The 19417-nt window shown below is 39.4% G+C and overlaps 1 protein-coding gene and 1 non-coding gene across 3 annotated transcripts in view; both read left to right on the top strand.

Annotated features, from left to right (window-relative positions):
* The window catches only part of TOX (thymocyte selection associated high mobility group box), a 310124-nt gene that overhangs the window by 269936 nt on the left and 20771 nt on the right, over window positions 1–19417 (top strand). For both annotated transcript variants that reach the window (XM_037058601.1, XM_037058602.1), the window contains exons 5-6: window positions 6313–6543; window positions 17243–17323. In XM_037058601.1, the coding sequence (XP_036914496.1) occupies window positions 6313–6543; window positions 17243–17323 (312 nt within the window). The remainder of the gene's footprint in view (window positions 1–6312; window positions 6544–17242; window positions 17324–19417) is intronic.
* LOC118995608 (U6atac minor spliceosomal RNA) lies at window positions 5492–5613 on the top strand. The gene has a single exon (XR_005068319.1). It is a non-coding gene; the product is annotated as a U6atac minor spliceosomal RNA (small nuclear RNA).

The raw sequence follows: 19417 nt of genomic DNA, 5'->3' as shown, positions 1-19417 counted from the left end.
AAGTGAAAAATTATTGTTTTCTCATGGTAAATAAGTTGTATACGTCACTATAATTAAGCAATAAAACATAAAAGGTGGATTACCTGAAGCCTAAGGATACCTCTAGGGGTTTTACAAGTAAATCTATGTCTACAAGTTACCCAAAGCACGTGCATCTGTGTAGAGCTTAAGTGGAGGTAATATTCTTATCTGTTTGTTTATGAATTTTTTTGTTTCTGTGTTAATTGTGAAATAAGTCTGTGGATGATCAGGATTACAGTTGGGGCCTCATCCTAGCTGTGTTCTTAATTGCTGTGATTTTCATACAACTTTCATATGCATTTTCAAATGTCCTTTGCTTTGTAATTCTGAACCTTTGCCCCGTGCTGTAGAATAAAGGAGTAGAAATGTGTGCTAATCCATTGCATGTAAGACACCATAGTGATGCTGTGAGGATGCAGAGATTCTCCGGATCTGGTCCTCACTTCCAACGTGTTTGTCATTGCAAGGAGTTTATATGCTTGCATTTCATGGTTTCTTCTCTATTCTGAAGTTCATTATGTTGGAATTAAATTTAACTCTCCACTCTTGGAACCCTAGTAACTTTACAAACACTGTACTCTAAAACAATGCCTAACAGACAATGTGGCACTGTCTAATACAGTAGCCACTAATCATGTGTGATAGTTTCTAATTAAAATTAAATAAATTTTAAAAACCAGTTCCTCAGCTGCACTAGCCAAATGTGCTCTACAGCCACATGTGGCTAATGGCTACCCTTTCCAGACAGCACAGAGAACATTTCCATCTTTCCAGAAAATTCTATGAAACAACTAGTGTGGACTTTAGAAGTCAAGACTTACAAAATTAGGACCTAAAATGATATGCTTTCATCCACCTAAGTAAGAATTCAGGATCCATACAACACTCAAAACTAAGGTCCAGGGACATATTACAAATCCATTTAGCTAATTTTTCCACCGTGATCATATCCATCATCATTGTGCTCATTCCAAATAGTTAGTGGTCAGAAAAGCCAGGTATCTTTCATTATGCAACCCATTACTAGCATGTAAGTGGATCCAAATTACAGCTACATTTCTTTCTTCAGGGAGGCTTTGCATATGAACAATGACCATGTGTTTTGCAAATATGCGATGAAACCACTTCCAGAAAATAGGCCTTACGCGGTCCAAGTTCATTATACGGAGTCTAAAACAGCAGCTCACTCGTGTACCCTCCCAAACAAAAGACAAATGCAAAATAAAAACAAGGCCCCCACAGATCGGGAGGTAATACCCAGGGGTCAAGAGGCGGATGGCCTCACCCTTCATACCCCTGCCCGTGCACTTGGATACATTAGGCACCAAACCACAGCAGGGAGCTTTCATTCCATCACAGCACATCCCAAAGCAAAGACGGTATGCAAACCCAATGAGTTTTTATTAGAGGAACATTGAGCAATATCATAAATGAGTCCCCTTCAAAGCACATTTTAGTTTTTAAAAAACAGACATCTTTCATACATAGTTTTTCTTTTTCCTTTTTTTTCCATCTTATATTAGCCTTTGATGAAAGGCAGGGGATTATCTTAAATCATAGTTCATTTCCATGAGGGAAATTCTATCATTGGTTAGAATATTATGATCTAAGAATATAGTTTTAGTGATCTAGTTTAATTAGGAAGGAAAGGCAGTGAATCTTGAAAAATGAGTGTTTTGTGTATGTGTTTAGGTTGATCCTCCTAGATTTCAGTTTTCTTTGGTGCAGATAATTCAAACGGAGGTTCACAGGCATATTTAAAGTGAGGGTATATCAATATGCTCTTGCTTTCAGGCATGACAAAAGAAAAAGTGATGTAATGCTATAAAACTGGCTGGTAGTCTAGCAGCAATGGGATGGCACCAGCAGCTTAGTACCACCCTGGACTCAACCAGAGATACAACAGGAGCTCCAAGTGATGCTCCGTATGCATAAATGGTATCTCCGGAACCTTGAAAATGTCGAGGTGGCGTCATGAAATGCTTGCTTTCACTACGTGAAACTCTCAGATTGAGCCCCACGGGACAAACCAGGAACATAGAAAAAGTGTCCAGACAATGAACTAAATCAACTGGTTGCATGGAATTTTTTAGTTTCCTACAGGGTTGATATGCATCGTCTCCAAATGACAGTTTGAATCTTCATACACTTGACATGTAAACCTTCTTCTTACTGGAAGTAACAGGTTCTCCTGCTTCTTCGGATCATCTCCAGAAAGTAGGACCATGGTGTCAAATAAAAAAGGGTGATTGTCCTTTCTTTGACAGCCAATGTCACATCCAGGAGACCTAAAACTTGCACCATGCTGTCCGAATGCAAATTTAAAAATTAAAGGGTAGAGATTTGCAGTTCAAACACAATTTTGAGCAATGGAGAAACTATTATTTAAATAATTTGGGGAAATCTTTCAGTAAGAACATGCACATTGAGTCATAGTAAATTCACCTCCTTGATTGACATTTGATTGTTTTCCAAAAAGATTGTTGTAATCTACAATCATGGAGATTTTCTTTTTTTTAAAAGATTTTATTTATTTATCTTAGAGGGGAAGGGAAGGAGAGAGAAATATCAATGTATGGTTGCCTCTCGTGCTTCCCCTGCTGGGAACTGGGAACTGGCCTGCAACCCAGGCATGTGCCCTGACTGGAAATCGAACCGCAATCGTGTGGCTTGCAGGCCCGCGCTCAATCCACTGAGCCACACCAGCCAGGGCCAATCATGGAGATTTTCATGTGTCTGGTCATTAATTTTTTAATTAAATTTTAAAACAAGTCCAGAGAATTTAAACATTCATTTCTCTATACTTTGTTTCCTATTTCTAAATATTTTTATTCCTTCATGAAATATGAGCTCCACTATCATGATCACTCCATTTTTAATTTTCTTTCCTGTGGGCTTTCTCGGCTCCTTTTTATTTTTCTTTTTAATAAACATTTTATTGTTATAAATATAGGAATGGTCATGTTTATAAAATTTGGAAATTATAAAAATGTAAAGAAGAAAATCATACAGACTTGGCCTTGTAGCCCCAGGAAATGACTATTCACGTGTCAAATTCTTTTACGTAACCTATCCCTGTTTCCCGTCTTCCCACATGCTGTGGTAAAGCACTGACGTAAGGCTGTGCTCCAGCCTCCAGTGAGGCTGGAGTTCCTCTCACAGAAACCATTTGTTCTTTGATTCATTCATTCTTCGAATTGTATTCTTGTTTTGTTATTATTTTTATTACTATTATAACAAATGTTAGGCACTCACTGTGTGTCAAGAAACATGGTAAGCGCCAGTGAGCAATACCAGGTGTGGGCTTGTCCCACGGTGCTTATACTGCACTGTAGGACGAGAGAAGATCTACCCACATAAACTAGAGTGTAGTTACAAGTTTGATATGAGCTACGAAGGGAAATGGAACCATTGGAAGAGAAGGTGCTGATGGCGAGAAATCAAGTCAGGGGAACACTAAAAGTCCTTTGGGTTTAGCAGCACGGCCCTTGGTGACTTCGTTGAGAGTTTAGTGATGAGAAGGCGTGTTGAAGTGAGCTGCAGAGGCTGTTTGCAGCTAGCCCAGACGACAGCTCTGAGGAGTGTGGTTGTAATGGAAAGAAAGACATGCCTAACTGTAGCCTTGAGGCAAAGGGAAAGTTCACTCGTTTGGGTTGCTTCTTAAGTATTGAAAAGCCAGTTGGAGAAGTAGAGTGAAGGGTGTGACTGAGGTGAGCATCTCCTACTCCTGGACTCTGATTTAGTACTTGTAAAGACAGCCTGGGCATCAGGGTATTATTATTAGAAAGTTTCCCTGATGATTCTAATGTGCAGCCATATTTGAGAATCACTGTTTTAGGTCGTATTTGCCTGCATGTTTACTTTAGAGCTATTACATCAGTTTGCCCAGTATCGACAGTTTCAACACGCCAGTCCTCTGACAGCGTTACATGGGACCAACCATGTCACAGGCTCACCTGTCAGATCCTTCCTAGGGAAGTTATCTTCCCATGTTAATCTACTTTAGCTTGTCAGCTCAATTCAGAGCATCCTGTCTCCACAGAGACATTGATCTGCTTCGGTAGACAAATTAAAAATGATCATCTTTTAAATCTCTCTCTCAGTAAAGGCAAAGAATTCACTTAGTTTTTTTCTTTTCTTGTCTCTTTTTGGTTCTTGGACATATCTTTTAAACTGTGATCATATGGCATCACAGATTCATATTAAGGTCATTTTTTCCCATTCATTCAGAGAATTTTGTAGATGTTTCTACCATGTCATAATTAACATTTTAATATTATTTTAAAGTTTGAAATATCATAGAATATCATACATACTCTCTCACAAAATGATGCATCAACTGGTTTGCAGTAAAAAAAAAAAAACAAAACAGAGGCCCGGAGAATTTATGTAGTTTGTCTAAGACGGCACACTCAAAATAGTGAAGGGCAGGAGTGTAGAGCCTCTGATGTCATACCCACTGGCCTGTCCGGGTGTCACTTTTCCTCTTCAACAGTGACAGTTATTTTATGCAAATTACCCTGTATAATTTATCTAGCCATTTATCTGAGGAAACTATATATTACATTATGTTTGCAGGGGAGGAAAAGCAATAGCAATAACAGCAAAAGAAGGAGAGGGTGCAGACTGTCCCATGACACTGGCGTCTCCAGCAGGTGTGCATGGGCCTTTGTGGGAGGGACCTTTGGGAAGGGGACTCCTGCGGAAACATCACTGCTTGATATTCATGTAGCTTCATGTAGTTTTAGAGGTAGAAAATCCTATCTAGAATCTCAAATTCTATAGATACGGGTAAAGTGGCATCACACATAATTAGTTAAGATCAAAGTTAATATTCAAATGTCTATGTCTTAAGAACATTGTGTGTTTTTTTCTACTTGCATCATGGTAACAATTAAAATTATCCAAATATTCATATACTCGAGGACAATGGGAGAAAATACAATCCATAGTTATGTTTTAACTTTATTTTTATTGTTTACACTATTACAGATGTTCCCATTCTCCCCTTTTGCCTGCCTTCACCCAGCTCCTGGTCTCCCACCTTCCCTCTGGTCATGTCCGCATTGAGGTCTGTGTCTATGAGTGATTCATTCATGCTCTTTGGTGGATCCCTTCACCTTCTTTCATGCAGTTCCCCCACTTCCCCCTGAGAGCTGTCAGTCTATTCCATGTGTCCACGCCTCTGTTTCTAAAAAATAAAGTCTATTTTTAAATTGAATGTAAAGCTAAGCTATTCTAGAAATATTAGATTCTGTATTTTAGACTCTAGTTTTCAAAGTTTTACTGGCCAATATGGTAGCCACTAGCCACATGTAGCTATTTAAATTGAAAATGATTAAAATTATGTGTAGAAATGGGAAGGAGGTGGGGAGGGCAGGGGAGTGGGTTGAGATGGGGGTAAAAGGTAAAAAACTGCACTTGAACAACAATTAAAATAAAATAAACTTAAAAAATTTTTAAAGTTAAAGTTTTGTAATGAAAAGAGAGAAGGTTAGCACGCCCCTTGACAAGGATGGAAGAGGCCCTTGGGCCTAACAACACGCATACAAAAAATTCTTAAAGTTGAAAAGAAAATGATTAAAGTTAAATAAAATTGAAAACTTTGTTTCTTGTTCACGTTAGCTACCATTCACATGCTCACTAGTGTAGTGGCCACCACATCAAATTGTGCAGATTGTATGACTTTACCGTCACTGCAGGAGGCTCCACTGGGCATCGCTGCCCCTGCCCAGGTCATGCCGCTCTCTGAACCACAGGCATTGCCTTCTACAGACCTAAGTGCAACGTTGAAAGCTGTTCCACGTCATTTATTGGGTGTGCTGCCGTTATGGTTTCAAAGTCGTAATTAGGAACCAAAGGATAAACTCAGAAGAAAACAAGTTGGATTGTTCATGCCGTGAAGCCACTGCAGAAGGAACTGGCGGCACGATGCTACTTATCACTAAGTTTCCTGAACAAGAAAAAGAAAAAGAGAGTTTAGGGATTGTATTTAATAGATAATAATATTGTAAAAAGAATCAGGGTTATTACTTTAAAGCTACTGAAATTAGGCAGAAGAGGGATGAACATGAAAACTATGGGAAATACAAAGTTTTACCTGAAAAACAGCAACAGCAACAAAACAAAGTGTTCCTTTGGAATGCCTATGTCTGTGTGATGTGTATGTGTGATGTCTGTGAGCTGTGTATGGATGACTACATCTGTGTAAGTCTCAAAGGAGAACAACAATATGGCTGGTCCCCAAATTTTCTTAATTCCTTTATAATTTTAATTTTACTTCTATTTCAGATCAATGGCGGAGAGAAGCGACCTGCCTCTGACATGGGGAAAAAACCAAAAACCCCCAAAAAGAAGAAGAAGAAGGATCCTAATGAGCCCCAGAAGCCTGTGTCTGCCTATGCGTTGTTTTTCCGTGATACTCAGGCCGCCATCAAGGGCCAAAATCCAAATGCAACCTTTGGTGAAGTCTCCAAAATTGTGGCTTCAATGTGGGATGGTTTAGGTGAAGAGCAAAAGCAGGTAAGAAAAGATGTGAAACAGAGTGGGAATCACCATGATTTGAGAAAGTGTATGCACTCCAAAGAAATGGCTTCTGAGAATGTGGGGTGGGTTCTTCAGCTATGAGAACTAAGGCTGGACTGCGCCCCAACCGAACCAGACTGCAGGCAACTTTGTCTTCCACAGAACTGTATACTCCTTTATTGCTCCTCTATAAATAGCATGCTAGCCCTTTGTTTCAAAGTTTATAGAGTGTAGTTACTTTTGGAAGGACTTTTACATATCCCAGCCAGGATTACATCATTCCTTAATGCTGCCAATGTGATCATAAAAACCTAACAAAATACTAAAAGTATTTTGAAAACTGTCCTCACCTCTCTTCAGTACTTACTACTTGCCCTCAGAACCCTCTTTGCTAAGTGAACCTCAAGTTTAATGGCTTCTGCCCTTGGCCATTCCCTAAGGACTATCAAGGAATGTTACTTAAGCCCACATACACCCTATTTCTGTGCTGTGTTAAACGGGACCAGATGCCTGTTTATTCTCTTCTCTGGTGGACTGCCGTGATGTGCCTGAGGACCATGCTTAGGGAGGGCCACCTGAGACACTTGGCCTCTCAGCCCAGAAGGGCTCAAGGAGGATGGGAATCATGAAGAGAGCGCGGATGTTCAGTAGGTCATGTAGCCCACCTCAACAAGCAACAGCAATCACTTATTTCTAAACCAGGGGTTAGAGTGCCGTTGTCACCACCTGGAATTTCATTGTCACAAAGAAGAAATTAGCTTTATCATTATAGTTATTGAAAGGATTACGTGAATGCAGCTTTAGCTGTTACAGAACACTGGATTGCATTAATAATGTATTACTTCTGTACTTCAGTCCTGATAGAAACATTTACCTTTGTTCATCAGGTCCAAGGAACGATATTAGAAACAGAAAATCTCAAACCTATACACATGCAGAAGTACCAATATATTGTAGATATGTATCTACATCGGTAATGTATATAGTGTTTTATATTTTTAAGAACACTCTCTCTTGATTTATCTCATTGCTTCTGCTCAGTACTTGTAGATACTTTAACCCACACTTTGCAGATTATGAAATGGGGCCAGATAGTTAAATTCATTCACTCATTCATTCCGAAGATATTTACTGAGCATTTACTGTGTGCCCCAGGCACTGTTCTACAGACGGGGGATATAGCAGGGAGCAAGACAGAGTCCCTATTCTGTTGAATGATTTGTATAAGATTATATAGCTGATACACTGAATTACTGTGACTAGAACTTATCACTGAACTTACAGTTCTTTTCTAACAAATGCTTCAAAATCAATTATAGTTGTAATAGTAAAACCAGTGGCTAGCAAAACATAGCCTACCTCCCCGCTTTTCCCAACCTCCCTTTTCTGTAAACCAAAACCAAATTTTACAATAGTAAATCTCTATACATTTTTCATGCCCTTTTCAATGAACACACCCCCGAAGCCTTCTCTGTGCGATCAATTAAAATACCCATTTAACTATTAAGAGAGCATGACGCTGTGTTTTGTGATTCTGTCGAAAACCTAATATATTGTACTTGTTTCAGAATTTTAGAATGGGTTTCTATGCCAACTGAGATCCATTTTCCCCCATAGTCCCAAAGCTGAGGGGTAGCTACCAACTGATGTTGGCCATTCGTGGTAAAACTGCCCCGTGACTCCACTGAGTAGAATATCGCTAAAGGAGAAGCTCAGTGCACATGGACCAGGAATTCCAACCCCACCCCTGTTTTCTGGACGTTGTGATTGGAATGCCTCGGACCTCTACCCATGATACCACACTCCAGGACACGCCTCTCTCTGCTTTGAATATCTGTGTGTGTTCTTGGATGGGCTTCAGAGATGTCAACTCTTTTGCTTTGTGGGACACAGTTTTGCAGAGGAGACCTCCAAAAAGCGATTACCCTCCCGAAAGAGTGTGGGCAGCTCCTCTTCGTCAGAGGATATGCATTCCCCTCTGAGACTCAGCCTCTCTTACCATCAGGGGAAGTGATAATATTCCACTTTCCCTGACTCAGCAACTGAGTGAGGAGTAGCACTCCAAGACTCATTTGTCGTCTTTTAGCTTCTACTTTATCAAAGTTTTATTTCAAGGATCCTCAGTTTGCTGTACTCCCAGCCATCTGACTCCTCCTTATCGTTCTTTCTGACCCCAGAGGGTGACTTTTCTTAATCATTTCCCACCTTCACTAGAGGAACTCACGTGGTTTTAAGACCAGGGGTTTTAAAAGGCAGAGGCCTGTAACAGCCTTCCTAACCCCTGGCTGGTCCTTGACATTAGCAGTATACAAAGTCAGTACAGTTCATTGTACCCATGCTTCTGGTGGAAAAGAAAAATGTCCTTTTCTTAATTTTTCAATGACAGTTGACATTCCATATTATATTAGTTTCAGGTGCACTGCCTAGTGGTTAGATATGTAAGGAATTATGTTCTTAATGACAAGACTTAAGTAGTTCCTCAAGGCAGCAAATACAAACAGGTAGGGTTTAACCACTAATTCTATTACAATAAGGACTTTTATTTTGATTATACCAAGTGGGGAACATTAAGATAATATTTCACTTTCTTTTTACCTAGACATATAAGATATTTACAGACCAAAGGACTGTGAGAGTCACTATTCTTTACTGTCTTGTTAAAAAGGGCAATTATTCCCGTTCTCAATTCCACCTTTCAGGGTTCGCGCTGAGACTTTCTAGTAGAGATGTTATCCCAATTAGGATGCAACATCTAAGGCTTTTTCATTGTGTACACAATGTTTTCCCCTTCCCCCTCTGAATTTTATTTCAGATTTAATAAGTGGCTTATTTCAAATGTAATAAGTTAACTTTTACTTCAAATTTAATAAGTCATTCCTTTGAAATAGTTGAGGGTCTTCTGGAGAATTTGTCTTACATGTAAAGGATGAAGTTAAATAATAGTTGGCCCTGTATAACTCACCAGGTAGTGTAAAGCGTGGTTTATGGCACACCTGGGATGCAGGCCCATCCCAGGGACAAGCAGAGAGAGAGTCCAGTAAGAGAAATCAGATGCTGTGCTTACAAAGGGGGGCACATCGCCTGATGGGCCGCTGCTCTGCTGCTACGGGGCAGCCCTTCCCTAACAGTTTGCAAAAACTGCCGGCAAAGCACCCATGCCCGCCTAGAACGCACATTTGGACATAAAGAGAATTTTAGCAAAATATCCCAAAGTGTTATTATGGTGTATTACCACCTGTTCTTTCACTTTATGTTGACTCATTGTGCCAACATAATGTAATATCCCTGTTTCAAACTTACGTTAATTTTATTTTACTCTCATTTAATATTCAAATGGGGGAGCACACATGCTGCTGTGTATTTTCAAAGCAACGTTGCTTGGGCAGACAAGAGGCAGGCCCTTAAACTTCAAACGTCAGGACAAACGTGCATGTTCAGAACAGTCCCATTGTGTAGGCAGTTGATTCAAGTAAAAGGCTCGGGTTCCAGGAGCCAGAATTGCCCGGAATTCCTGTTGTCATGATAGCCCACAATTAGGAACAGCTACAGAGATAAACACAGAACGGAAAAAAATGGCCAAAATTATTGACGACTTATTAGGGGCTCAGAAAATTACAACATTTAAGGAAAAACAGCTATTAGTGAGATTGCAGTTGACTGTTTTCTTCCCGGCGGAGGGAACACGACTAATAGAGCTGCTATGTGTTTATATCACACGCTTCCTCGTTGTGGAGTGTAGGCGGGAATAAGGAGCCACTGCAGAGGGCAGATCTTTATTTTCAGACTCGATGGTGAGTGACACACTATACGTACTTTGGTTTTGGTGAAGAATCTCTCAAGGAAGAAAAATCCAAAGCTGAAAAAAGTGATAAAGATCCCCCAGGAACGCAAAACCTCCCTTTAGACTCCTTCCGACCAGAGCCGCTGAACCAACTTCACGTATCAGAGCGCTCTCCGTTTTAACACTTTGGAAGATGGGGTGCATGTGGCCTGGGAGAGAATTGTGTTTGAGATTCCAGCTGGAGGTTTTAAATGCTAATGAAAAGTAAGACAATGGAGAGCCCATTTCAGAGGCATACCAAGTTGTTTTAAGGCACCAGATGGAGAAAGGGAAATAAAACATAAGTACCGCTGTGATGTCGGTCTTTGCCGCTTATCTTTCACTGACTGGAACCTACAGAAGGAGAAAAATAATAATGTAACAATATCACACCCTTCATACTAGCACTCCTTGGAGTTTCAGCAGTCCTCAACATCTCTTTTTATGAGGTTCCAGCTCCGTTTCCCGTTTATCTCCATTATTTCTGGAATCTCTGATTCTGGTCATTGAAATCGAGGATCTGGGTCTACAGTGACAATAGAGAGCAATTCAAGCCCTCCTAAACTAAAGAGTCTGTCCAGCTTCGAAGCAGAAGGGATTGGTCCAAACAGCTATACAGGGTTCTTGGGTCTTTTTTTGCAACAGAAAGTCAACTCTTAAGTGGAAAAGGAAAGTCACCTTAAATCAGAACCAGATGTAAATGACTAAATGAACCTTAAGTTCCTAATTGGAGACACAGTCAGGCTGTACTACGTTTAGCAAATTACAAACAAAATGTTCTTGTTTACATTACATTAAATGGCTTTAAAGCTCCAGCCAAAGAGCTAAATAAACATGCTGTTAAGCTAAAAATGGAGTGGAAGGCCTGTTCAGAGTTTGATGTAGTCAGGAGAAACCACAGCCCACAGGGCCCAGAGAGTATATTTCTGTAAATGCTAGTGGTATCGTGGATGGGAGAGGAGAGTAGATATACCTCGAGATCCAGGGCCTAATGAGCAGAGAGCACTTGCAGAAAACTGTTTGAATACTGTAACATATGCCTTCTTTCAAGATACATAATTCATACCCAAGGATATTCGCCATAGCAGTTCAGCTCAATAGCAACACCTCATTATTTTATCCCTCACTATTTATTCCTATGTTTGACGCCTCGTGAAATTACTGTTAATGTGTTTATATAGGGGGAGATCTGACACGAGTGGGAAGAATGTAATTTCCTACTCATTCTTTCCTGCTGCTGTGTCCTCTTCCCCTGGTACAAGTGGCAAGTGTAAATAGTTAATTTGCTTCAATTATGAGCCTGTCCTGCTAAATTAGAAGCAGCAGGGATATGAAGAGCCAGAATTATACTTAGGAGGCAGCTGACAAATCCTCTGAGCCCAGGGCATCAAATCATTTACTCCTCATTGGTGCTCAAACACCCACTCCATAAGTGCCACTAGGGTTTCCTATTTTCCCCTTTATCTTAGAATAAAATTCGGATTTTATGTCAACAGTACATAAGGTTAACTTAAATCCTGTTGCCCTATGTGTCTTTCACACATGTTTACCTTGGCCATTTCCTTATGCATTTTCCCAAACTTTTTTTTAAACTAGGAATAAAGGATGTGTGAGATAATTGTTCATTTTATGAACTGTAGAAGAAAATTCTAACATTCTTAAACATTTGACGCCGAGAGTGAAATTACATGAAATGGTGAGCATAGTTTACTGCTAAGTGTTTACTGTATGTGTTCCTGTACATACAGTGGTTGGAACATAAATGAGATTCTTGCATAGAGCATAAACATACATGTACACATATAGAAATGTCCTGTGCTCCTATATAGGGAACAAACATTTCACTTGGAAGTTTCCATGACATTGTCAGGGGCAGAATTTAACAAAATAATCATTCAAGTTGGTGGTACTTTATGTATTACTGATAAAAATGTTTGTGGTGGGTGGGTTGTATATCTGTATATCGAAATTTTTATTTCCGTTGGTGTGGAAGATGCAGTTTAGTACTTTTTGATGAGCCCTTGTGCTTGTACTGACTCAACAGAAGGAAAAAGCTGAGACTAAGTACTCTACCCTCAATCATGAATTTTCCTGAGCATCTACTATGTACCAAGCACTACCCTGTGTCCTGGGGCTTTAGCTGTAGGAACAAAAAAAAAGAGAGAGAGAGATCAGGCCCCTGAGATGCCGCGTCCTAGAGAGGCACCACGGGAGTTTTCGTGCCGCTAGGAGGAGCCATTGAGTAAACAAAGGCGGAATTTTTTGATTCATGCTATGGATCTGCCATACTTGCTGTAAGGTATTGGGTAAAATGATTATCTGTTCTAGTCTGTTTTCTTGTCTGTAAAACCAGAAATGATAAAAAACCATGGCAACATTCTTGTTGAAAGAACCGAAGACGATATACAAGTATATAAAGTGCTTAACACGAAAAATACATACAAACTGGGCATATTTCAGCCTGCAGTTCCAGGGCCTCACACCACAGCAGGCATCTGTGAGACACTCAGTATATTGTTACATGAAGCCGAATGGCATTATACTTGCCGCAGTCATCCGCATCCAATAAATGAACAGATATATTTTGTAACCTTTTTTTTTTCCTGGAAAAGGGGCTTGCTTCTGATGCCTACCATTCCAGAAACAGTCCACACCATTATTAGGTAGAGCTTCTAGATCCGATGTTCAGGTGTTCCAAGAACTGATAGCAACATTTTCTCATGTTGTATAATATTTTCAGGCCTCTGAATGCTACTCTTTAAAGTTCTTTGAGTTCTGGAATGCTTAAGAAAATGCTGAGCAAGTTACACAAGATGGAAATTTAACTGCATTGGAGGACTGAGTTCTATATAAAATACAGATGAGCTTTTTTTAACTGTCCTAAATAATAATAGCATTGAGAGAAGCTGCACACATTAATTTCTAAAGGATATGGCAGAACACTGTGGTTAAATTATTATTTCTAATATATAACTGTATTTCCAAGCATTTTCTATAAATATGAACTTGTAGTGGGGGAATAAAACTGCATTTGAAGTCAACCTCAAAAAATGCCTTTTAATATTTTTTAGGGTTTGAATAGAATACAACATTGGAAGAATTATATATTTTTTTCTTATTGTTACTGTAAAGGCTTGGTTGAAATAAACTATGACTAGAGATTAACTAGGTGCCTGAGCAGAAAAGAAGGAAGGAAGAAGGAATTAAATGGTATTTATAAGAGTTTGCTTTTTTTTTTTTTTTGTATGAGTTGAATGGATTGTTTGGGCAAAGAGCAGAAAGTAAAAGAGCAAAATGACAGGTTGTATTAGAATTTTTTCTATTTGAGTTTATTATAGTCACCGATATTGAACTGCTGGTTTCATTTAGGGGTAATTAGCCTGTAAAAACATGTGTACTGCTGGTATTTAGAGCATTTCAAAAATGATTCAGTGAATCAGTCGATTACATGAACAGGATATGGATTCTATAGCATTTCTATTTGATGTCTATCGACGTATGTTTTAGTTTAACTACTGAGATGCAATCCTTAGATAGGGTATGGTAGCTTTCTTAGAGTAACAAACCACAGCACATAACTAAGGACAGGATGAATTCAAAAGTGTTTGGATGAGCTAGGGAAAAATGATAAATGATGTATTATGATTTTTAAATCCCCATCTGGCCAACTTTGCACTTTATTTCAAACAGCTGTAGACCATTTGGAAGCCATTTTGTAGCTCAACGGAGTACTAATATTTACTGTATGAATCACATAACTTTAAAATATTTGTCTTTCCCTGAGAGAGAGCGACTGTTTCTTTCCCAAACTTAACTTTGACATAAATCAGACCCATCCTCCTAGGTTAGAAGGTTCGATCACTGCAGCGGGCTGCTCATTGCCAAGGGCAGTCGGCCTCGCTGTTGGTTTCTGTGAGCAGACTTTCTCTGCCCGTGAACAGAGGCTTTGAAACGGTTTTGAGGATCGTTTTACTGATGACTTTTACATACCTGTTCTAAAGTAAGAGTTTCCCCCACCTCACCTACATGTTGAATATGTAGGTATTTTTATCATTCTCTCATACATTTGAGATCTTTCTTCAGACATTTCCAGCAAAGAAAGAATTGAAAAAGCATCTTTGTAAAACATTAGAAGGGCTCGTCAGAAAGACAGAGCAGTGTCTAACACTGGAACCATTAGATAGTCCTCAAAGGCGGAGGGTCCACACCACTGATGAAGAAAGTTGACTCAGATTGTAATCCTGATCTGGGCCGCTCCCCTTTAAACACAATGACAGAAATATACCTCTGGAAATCACTGCCCTTTGAATCCTCCCTGCGAACATCTGCAGCTGTTCAGGAAAGAGCGAATCCATCAATCCATATAATGTGACATGATGAGTTTACTCTTTTCTAAAGTGGTATTTAGGCACTTGTGCAATGATCCCACGTAGCTAATTGTCAATAGCCAATAGGGAGCCATTTGTAGAAAACAGGGCACTCTGAATGCTAGTCAGGCATCCCCTAACGACATTGATCCCCAAGTGAAACCAGGGGGCATATTCAGCCTGAAATTCATTGTTAGCCACCTTTCTCCTGTGGTGGTTAATCGACAAGTTTTAGGAGAGTTAACACTTTGTGCGATGTTGGCTACTGGGAGCCCAACAAAGGGATAGCTCCGGTCACACTGTTGCTCTTTCAGTAGATACCAAATGCAAAAAGGTGATAGATGCTACAATCAGGCCATCTGGCAATACTGCCGCTTACGCTGCTACTAAGAAAATGATGGTTGGGCAATGCCATGGACCAAAGCACATTAGATTTGCCTTTGGAAGTTCGGCGAACCCCAGTTAGCTACCTGGGAGTCGGTTAGAGTGGCATATTGATAAAAACATGATATAAGTGCTTTGAGCATGCAAATGTGTATTACCATAAAAAATATGCAATATTTACTAAGCATTTGTTTTAAAAGCCTGTGTGGGAGAAAAATCCTCTACAAATATCTTTAAGGTATTAAAAGTAAATGTAAATAATGTCAGTTTAAATTCATTAATCATAAGTTATGTCTTGGAGGAGATGGTTGAGGGAAAAACTAGAAACAGCAATCCGTCTCTCAAGGTTGAAAAAAAAAACATAAAAAACAGGAAAGCTTTGTTTCTCTGATTGTGGCTGAACCAGGGCCTGTAATATGCATGGGGCACACCATTCAAAGGCATTTGCTGTACCTTAGCACTGATCTGTTTTTACATCCAAATTTCCAAAAAAGTATCTACATTCGACTTCCTGTAATTAGCTCAGTAAATTTAGAATACTCTTGTATCGAAACCAAAGGACTTACTGTTCTTTATTTAAAAAGTAAAACTTTTAAGTCTCTTGAGTTTGATATTTAGTAAAGATGGAACAATGATTATACGATAATATTGTATGAATTCTCAATTGCTTTATTATGATCACCTTTCATTGTATCAAAATGCCAAGTATAAAAGTCTAGCCTGAAGACCTCCCTAAAAGAACAGAATGATTCGCACATGTATTTTATAGGGCCCTTTGTCACTCTGCTGACAAGGTCAGTCATTTGTTTACCTTAAGTAAAACATACTGCTTAATTAAAATATTCGTGAGTAAATAATATTTCTCTCATCTTGCATTTCACAGTTGGGGACTGGGCTCAGCAGAACCCCTTTGGCATTAAAAGCCATAAATTGACCTCCGTGGCCGACTTTGGCAGGTCTTTAGACATAATTTATATTTAATTACTCTGATTCCAAAGCCATGTTTCGGGACTTCATCTGTGTGTTTTTTAGGTCAGCATTACAAAATACTAGCCACACCTCGTTCCTGCTGTAAAATTCAAGATGTGGCAAATTTAAAATAGCTGTTGATAAAAATACACTTCTATGTACGCAGTAAAAGATGGAAAATATTTTGTTGTTTAAGGCTGATTTCAAGAGATTGTGGGAAAAAAGAGACAAACTGAAGGGTTGAAAGAGTCAGCACAGTGGTAGCGGACAGCCACGTTGCTCCCTCAACCAGTCCGTGCGTTTCGCCTCTGACCACTCCTTCCTGTTCAACTTGGTGATGGGACCTTTAGCATAGCAACAAGTCATTTTTTAGTGCTTTTGGTCAATTTAGGATGATTTCCCTTAAATGTTCAGGTAATTCCCACTGAAAAATGAAAACTTCTGGCTACCGAAATTCATTTCTGACCATTTTTACCGTTCCACAATGCGGAGCCCACAGATCCGGGTCGTCCGCTGTTTCTGCGGGACAGGACCCAACCGGGGCAGGCTGTGCGGCCGGGCGTGCACGCAGCCGCTGGGGCCCCGTCCACCCCTAAGTGTGTCCCACTGCCATGGCCAAGTTCTGAGTCTTTGAAATCGAACTTTAAGGCTCAGCATCTTAAAATAGTGATGAACCTACCAAATCACAACTCCAAAACCGTTCCCTTGATTTACTTGCTGAACATCTTTGGCTATCTTTGAACACTGTCCTTGTTTTTACATTTACATGGAACGTCTGTATCAGGATTTGAATGCACTGTAGACTTCTCTGCTCATCTTATGAATGTATTCTTTGCTCACATGTGTTTTCCTGGGAGTCTTTGCCAATAATGCCTTTCTAAGCCAACTACTTCCAGTCACAGAGTCGACCAGATGAATCTTTTCATGTGCTTTACATAAAACGGAAAATGTTATTATTGTTAATCTTCTTATCTAGCCTATTGCCATGCTTCTTAAAAGTCTGTTCCAGTAAGAGAATTCAGTCTTTGGGCAAGTATACATTATTACATAACGTAATTGTGTGTTTCTGTGTGTACAGTTGTCATTCTGCACTGTACTGAGCTGGAAACAAAAGCAGATGCAGTTTCTAATTTAAATCTCTTTGTCGTTGTTCCAGGTCTATAAAAAGAAAACCGAGGCTGCAAAGAAAGAGTACCTGAAGCAACTAGCAGCATACAGAGCCAGCCTTGTATCCAAGGTAACACTCAATTGTACAGTATTGTCAGACTGTAGGCATCTTCTTGCAAACAGTGGTGGTCGTTTGAAAGCATAGAAGATCGCTTTAGTATTTCTGCACAACCTTCTTTGTTGAAAAAAAAGTGAATCCTAAACCAAGCAATGTAGTTAGTTATATGTTATGGAAATATTTGTTCATACTTAAAAGACAAGGGCAGCATCCTCTGGGCCTTCTGTGGAATAGTTGCCACCTGTGGATTAATCACAACACGTTCTTAGTCCTCAGCCAACTTTCTCTTCCTCTTTATCCTAAACTGCCTGCTCCTTCATCGCCCTTCATTGCTTTGGAGATGCTAGCGGTCAAATCCTGGCCTCATTACAACACCATTAGGATGCACGCGTACCCCCCGCACCCTAAGAAAGCTGCACTATTTCATTTGAAAGTGAAAATGCCACTTAAAAATACTTTATGCATTAAAATATGGTGCGGATCAGTTGTTAGGAGCGTCCTCTCATACACCAAAATGCTGCATGTTTGATTCCAGTCAGGGCACATACCTGGGTTGTGGGTTTGATCCCAGTTGGGACACGTGTGGGAGGTAACCAATCAATGTTTCTTTCCCACATTAATGTTTCGGTTTCTCTGTCTCCCTTTCTCTCTCTCTAAAAATCAGTACATTTTTAAACAATATATTTTACTGAAGTCAAATATAAAATGTCTGAAACACTAGTTCTTTCTGTTAAAAATAGTCAAGAGTTGACTGTTTGGTCTCAGGTTATTAAAGATATAGTTCCCTTTTTAGATTTCTCAGGGAGGTAACCTCAGAGAGACAGGGCTGTATTTATAGAGGCTTGATAGTATGTCATCTCAAGTCCAAATTGGGCTGTTTCTTGGCTCAGTGTGTCCTGGGGCTCTGGGCTTCATTCCATTCACCCACGAAGAATACTTTCTCTGTGATCCACAAATACCCATGCCCCTTCTGACAACTGCAAAGTAATTCCATAATGTAGGTTTTTGAAGGGGAAAACATATACTGATTGTACTGGTGCAGAACAGAAAAGAGCACAGATATATATACGTAAGACATTTCAGTGTGCCAGTAGCCTAACGCAACTTATATTCCACTTCAAAGGCATGACATTGTGGAAAAACTTAATATTTATTACTTAACCTTAAAATTTCTAGTCCCCCATACTCTCTCACTATGGATCTCATACTTTCTAATTTCTAACTTTTTTGAAGCTATATGTATTTTCTGCTGATCCAATCTCACATTTCTGTGTATTTATAGAATTCACAGAATGTGTGTAAAAGTATAGCAAAAATATATTAGAGCCATCCAGCCATTGGGTTAAATACTCATACTGATATTATTCAGGCTGATACGCCCAAAGTGTAAGGGGGATTTTTAAAAAGTGAAGTAAGATTTTAAGCAAGATAAATTTATTTTTGAGCATTTTAAATAGTGTTAGTCAAAGCATGTTATCCAAGAAAATCAATACAAAAATCTCAGTTCCAATACAAAGCACACTGGTAAATGATATGCAGATTGCTGGAATGCTATAATACTGACTAAGCCTTTACTTTCAAAACAAGTGTCCTCAGATATGCTCTTAGCTGCAACTTTTCTTACAATTCACTCTCAGAGTTGCAACCCTCAGGATACGGCAATTTGTATAAATGCTGCGAATTGCCATTTCTATATTTTAAAAACCAAGCACTTTTTTTTTACAGCTTACTCTGATGTTTTTCTTCTCTTTGGCAGTAGGAATTTTGCTGGAACTGTTGAATGTCTATTTATGTACAACTATGTATTGTGTGTATCCAAATTGAAAGAAAGTTACAAACACCCTGTCCAGGTTAGAAAAAAAGGACCCTCCGATGTTCTGTGTGAACAGATATTTACATTATAACCCTGCAGGCACATACAGAAAAATGTCCAGCCTACCCTCCCATTGCAGACGGAAACATGTAAAAACCCATTTCTTTACCGTGTTATGTTTTCTTCTTGTGGGACTGTTCTGATAAGTACAGTACTTGGTTTGTTTATGTATGTATGTATATATGTACGTACGTATGTATGTATGTTCACCCAGGCCCCACACCCCTCTCCTC

The sequence above is a fragment of the Sturnira hondurensis genome, unplaced genomic scaffold (assembly GCF_014824575.4).
Source record: "Sturnira hondurensis isolate 20B ecotype Veracruz unplaced genomic scaffold, ASM1482457v3 Scaffold0010128, whole genome shotgun sequence".
Taxonomy (NCBI): Eukaryota; Metazoa; Chordata; class Mammalia; order Chiroptera; family Phyllostomidae; genus Sturnira; species Sturnira hondurensis.
The sequence above is the reverse complement of the archived record's forward strand: the minus strand, read 5'-3'. Positions and strand labels throughout refer to the sequence as shown.